The 3,451-nt window shown below is 34.5% G+C and overlaps 1 protein-coding gene across 1 annotated transcript in view; it reads right to left on the bottom strand.

Moving 5' to 3' along the window:
- Positions 1-1,624: 1,624 nt before the first annotated feature.
- RAD18 (RAD18 E3 ubiquitin protein ligase) overlaps positions 1,625-3,451 on the bottom strand; it is a 207,545-nt gene continuing 205,718 nt past the window's right edge. The window contains exon 13 of the mRNA XM_007945846.1: positions 1,625-1,724. Coding sequence (XP_007944037.1) covers positions 1,625-1,724 — 100 coding nt within the window. The remainder of the gene's footprint in view (positions 1,725-3,451) is intronic.

Here is a 3,451-nt window from a genome sequence, read left to right as displayed (position 1 = left end):
CTATTTTTCAAGTAGACTTGTGAGTTCTTTTAGTTTGGGTTTTTTTTTCAACTTTAACGGTTTGACCTTTGGGGCTGGATAATTCTTTGTCCTGTGCATCGTAGTATACTTAGTAACATCCCTTGTCTCTACCCATTACCAGTAGAACTGCCTCCCCTCAAGTTGTGGCAGCCAAAAATGTCTTCACACATTGCCAAATGTCCCCTTGCAAATTACTTTTGCAACAATTGAAGTAGTGATTACTTCCAGTTTAATTTATAGCAGACTGTGTACTTTTTAATGAAACAAGCAGTTTCATTTTAGAATAATTTCTGGCAACGCAGTGACACAAATATCACATCAACATTAAATTCTACTTTGATATTGCTCACTTAACTCACATCAGATCCTCTGATGGATTCAGAGTTGTGAGTTGTGCTGCTTTTAGTTTCCTTAATGCATCACTCATGATTTTCAGTAGATGAAATGACTATAACAAATTCTAATGTAACCATTTAAAACTCAGGGAGCTCTTAAAGAAAACAAATGGCCATTTAAGTGTGAAAACACTGAACCTTCAGCTACAATGAAGATCCACGGTATCTGCATATCCCAAAAACGAAAAGCCAACCAAGGTCAATGGAGAGACTCTTTGGAAATGGAAAGTCACAAATGTATGTGACACATTCATATATTTGTTCTCTTAACACTGTCGGCATTTGCTGTCATGTTATTTGAAAGCTGATGTGTTTGGGTTGGGGGCAGGGAAGCAGGCTCTGAAATGCAAGAGAAGCACTACGAACTCTAGAAGGAAATGGGGAGGATATTTTGTACATAGTTAACAATTTCTGATCAACCTCTTCCAATGATATGTTGCTTATATTCAACCATTCACAGGATATTGTTTCAAAGACATTATTTTAAAGTGATAGTCTATTCATTTTTTAAAAAGCCATTTATTTCATACTTTGTGTTTAATAGCTAGAGTTCAAAGTTTTAAAACATTCTATTTACCAAGTGGAAAAAACCTAATAGTAATAAATTCCGAGTACCATTTCAAAAGACTATGCCCAGTGTTTCAAAGTTATTGTTTTGTGATTTGTTTAAATTAAAATGTTGACACCCTACTCCAAGTAATATGTAAACACATGTCTAACCATCTACTACATTAAACTTGGGCTACAACATTGGTGCTTATATACACCAAAAGTTAGAATTATGACATCCACCCTTTCCAAAAATAACAGAATTGCTTAACTCTTCAATTCCTCCTCTGGTAGAGAGGCTGAAACAATCCTTTTCTGAATATGGCTTTTCCATGGAAGTGAAGAACATTCTTAAAGACATTCTGAAATTGAAAAACAAGCAAAACAATATAAAACCCCTTTGAAAAGAGACCATCTAATTTGCAAAGCTGATGAATATGTTGGTGTGAATATTTTCAGGGAGAAATATTTTAGAGGTAGGATATAACTGATAAAGGGAAGATATTTTGTGGGGAAAAAAAAAGTAGTTCTGGAAAGGTAACAAAGAATGATAGTATTTGGAATTTAACATCTTGTAGGCATTTAAAAATATGAAATCATTATGGCATCAGAAAGTACCATATTTCAATCACTGCACTGGAAGCCGGCAAAAGCCCATGCTAATTCCTGTTATGCTTATTTCTTGGTTCAATCTCGGTACTTTCAGCTGCTCTTTTGCGGCAAATCTGTGGACTTATTTCTATGTCCTGAAGATCACTTCTGAAACCAGAAAAAAAGAAATGGCATCTTAGAAAACAATGATCATTACTCTACAGTAGCTTCTAGTTTAAAAGTGCATTCATGGGCATTATTCCATTTAAATCTCAAAATAACTCCCTGCTCTATCGACAAATATATTATTATTATCTCAGCTTCACAAATGAGAAAACAATGAATTAGCAAATATGATCATTAGTAAGTGATAGAACCAGAACTTGATTTTTTTATTCTGAATCAAATTCTAGCACAGTTTTATACTTCAGCTTAGCATGCACAAAACTATAAAACAAAACATAGCTGTCATCCTGGGGAAAAAAAGAAAAAAAAAGATTTTACCCTACATGCAAGCTGCTAAAGAGTCTAGCCTGCCACAGCTTCATGAATACTGGCAGAAGACACAGGTCTCTTGGGTAGAGGGGAAGGACAGTTTATTATTCATAGCCATAACTGTAGCTAGGACCATTGTACATTGATGTGGGGATGAAAATGGTACAGTGGCTGTGGAAAACAGTATGGCAGTTCCTTAAAATGTTAAACAGAGAATTACCGTATGACCCAGCCAATTCTACTCATAGCTATATACCCAGAAGAATTGAAAGCACGAATCAAACAGACACATATACACCAATATTCATTACAGCATGATTGACTATAGTTAAAATGTACAAACAACCCAAATTCCATCAACAGATGAATGGATTAACAATATGTGGTATATACATACAATGCAGTACTTGTTACTCAGCTAGAAAGAGAAATGAAGTTCTGATACATGCCACCACATGGATGAACTTTGAAAACATGTTAATGGAAATAAGCCAGACACGAAAGGCCAAATATTGTATGATCCCACTAATAAAATATCTAGAATAGGTGAGTTCATTGAGATAAAACATCAGTGGTTACCAGGGTAAGTCCACAGGTCCACTCTGCCTTTTGCCTGCTTGGCTGTCCTCCCACAACAAACTATAAAAAGCATGAAGTTAAGGCCACTCACAATAATTCCTTAATGGACTTTTCTCATTGAAAAGCTCCTAGGTGGTTTCCTCTTCCATGTTTTTTCTCACCGTACTCTAATTTTCAAGTGTTCTCCTGCCCTTTTTATTATTATTTTTTTTTCCCCCATGTATTTTAGGGCTCTGCTGTTAGGTGCATCTCTATTTATAATTTTTATATCTTCTTGATGGAGTTACTCTTTTATCATTATAAAATGTTCCTCTTTTTCACTATAATAATTCTTGTCTTAAACTCAGTTTTGTTTGGTATCAGTATAGCTATGTTAGCTCTGTTTTAGTTAGTTGTGTATGGTATATCTTTTTACATTGCTTTCACTTCCAACTCATTTATGTCTTTGAATCTAAAGTGTGCCTGCTGTAAACAGCAAATATTGGACCATGTATCTTATCCATTTTGCCAATCTGTGCCTTTTAATTGGAGTGTTTACTCCATTTATAATTAATGTAATCACTGATTAAGTTAGAACTTACATGTGCCATTTGCTATTTGTTTGCTTATGCTTATGTCTTATGATTTTTTGTGTTCCTTTATTCCTTCATTCCTGCTTTCTTTTGTGTTAAATGGGTATTTTCTAGTATACCATTTTAATTCCTTGTCTTTTCTTTTATTATATTTTTAAAGTTTATTTTCTTAGTGGTTGCCCTGGGGATTACATTTAATATATGTTGTTGTTGTTGTTATGTGCCGTCGAGTCAAACCTGACTCATAGC

This window comes from Orycteropus afer, unplaced genomic scaffold (assembly GCF_000298275.1).
Source record: "Orycteropus afer afer isolate SDZICR_OR568_19922 unplaced genomic scaffold, OryAfe1.0 scaffold00144, whole genome shotgun sequence".
Classification (NCBI taxonomy): domain Eukaryota; kingdom Metazoa; phylum Chordata; class Mammalia; order Tubulidentata; family Orycteropodidae; genus Orycteropus; species Orycteropus afer.
This window is presented reverse-complemented; position numbering and strand designations above follow the sequence as displayed.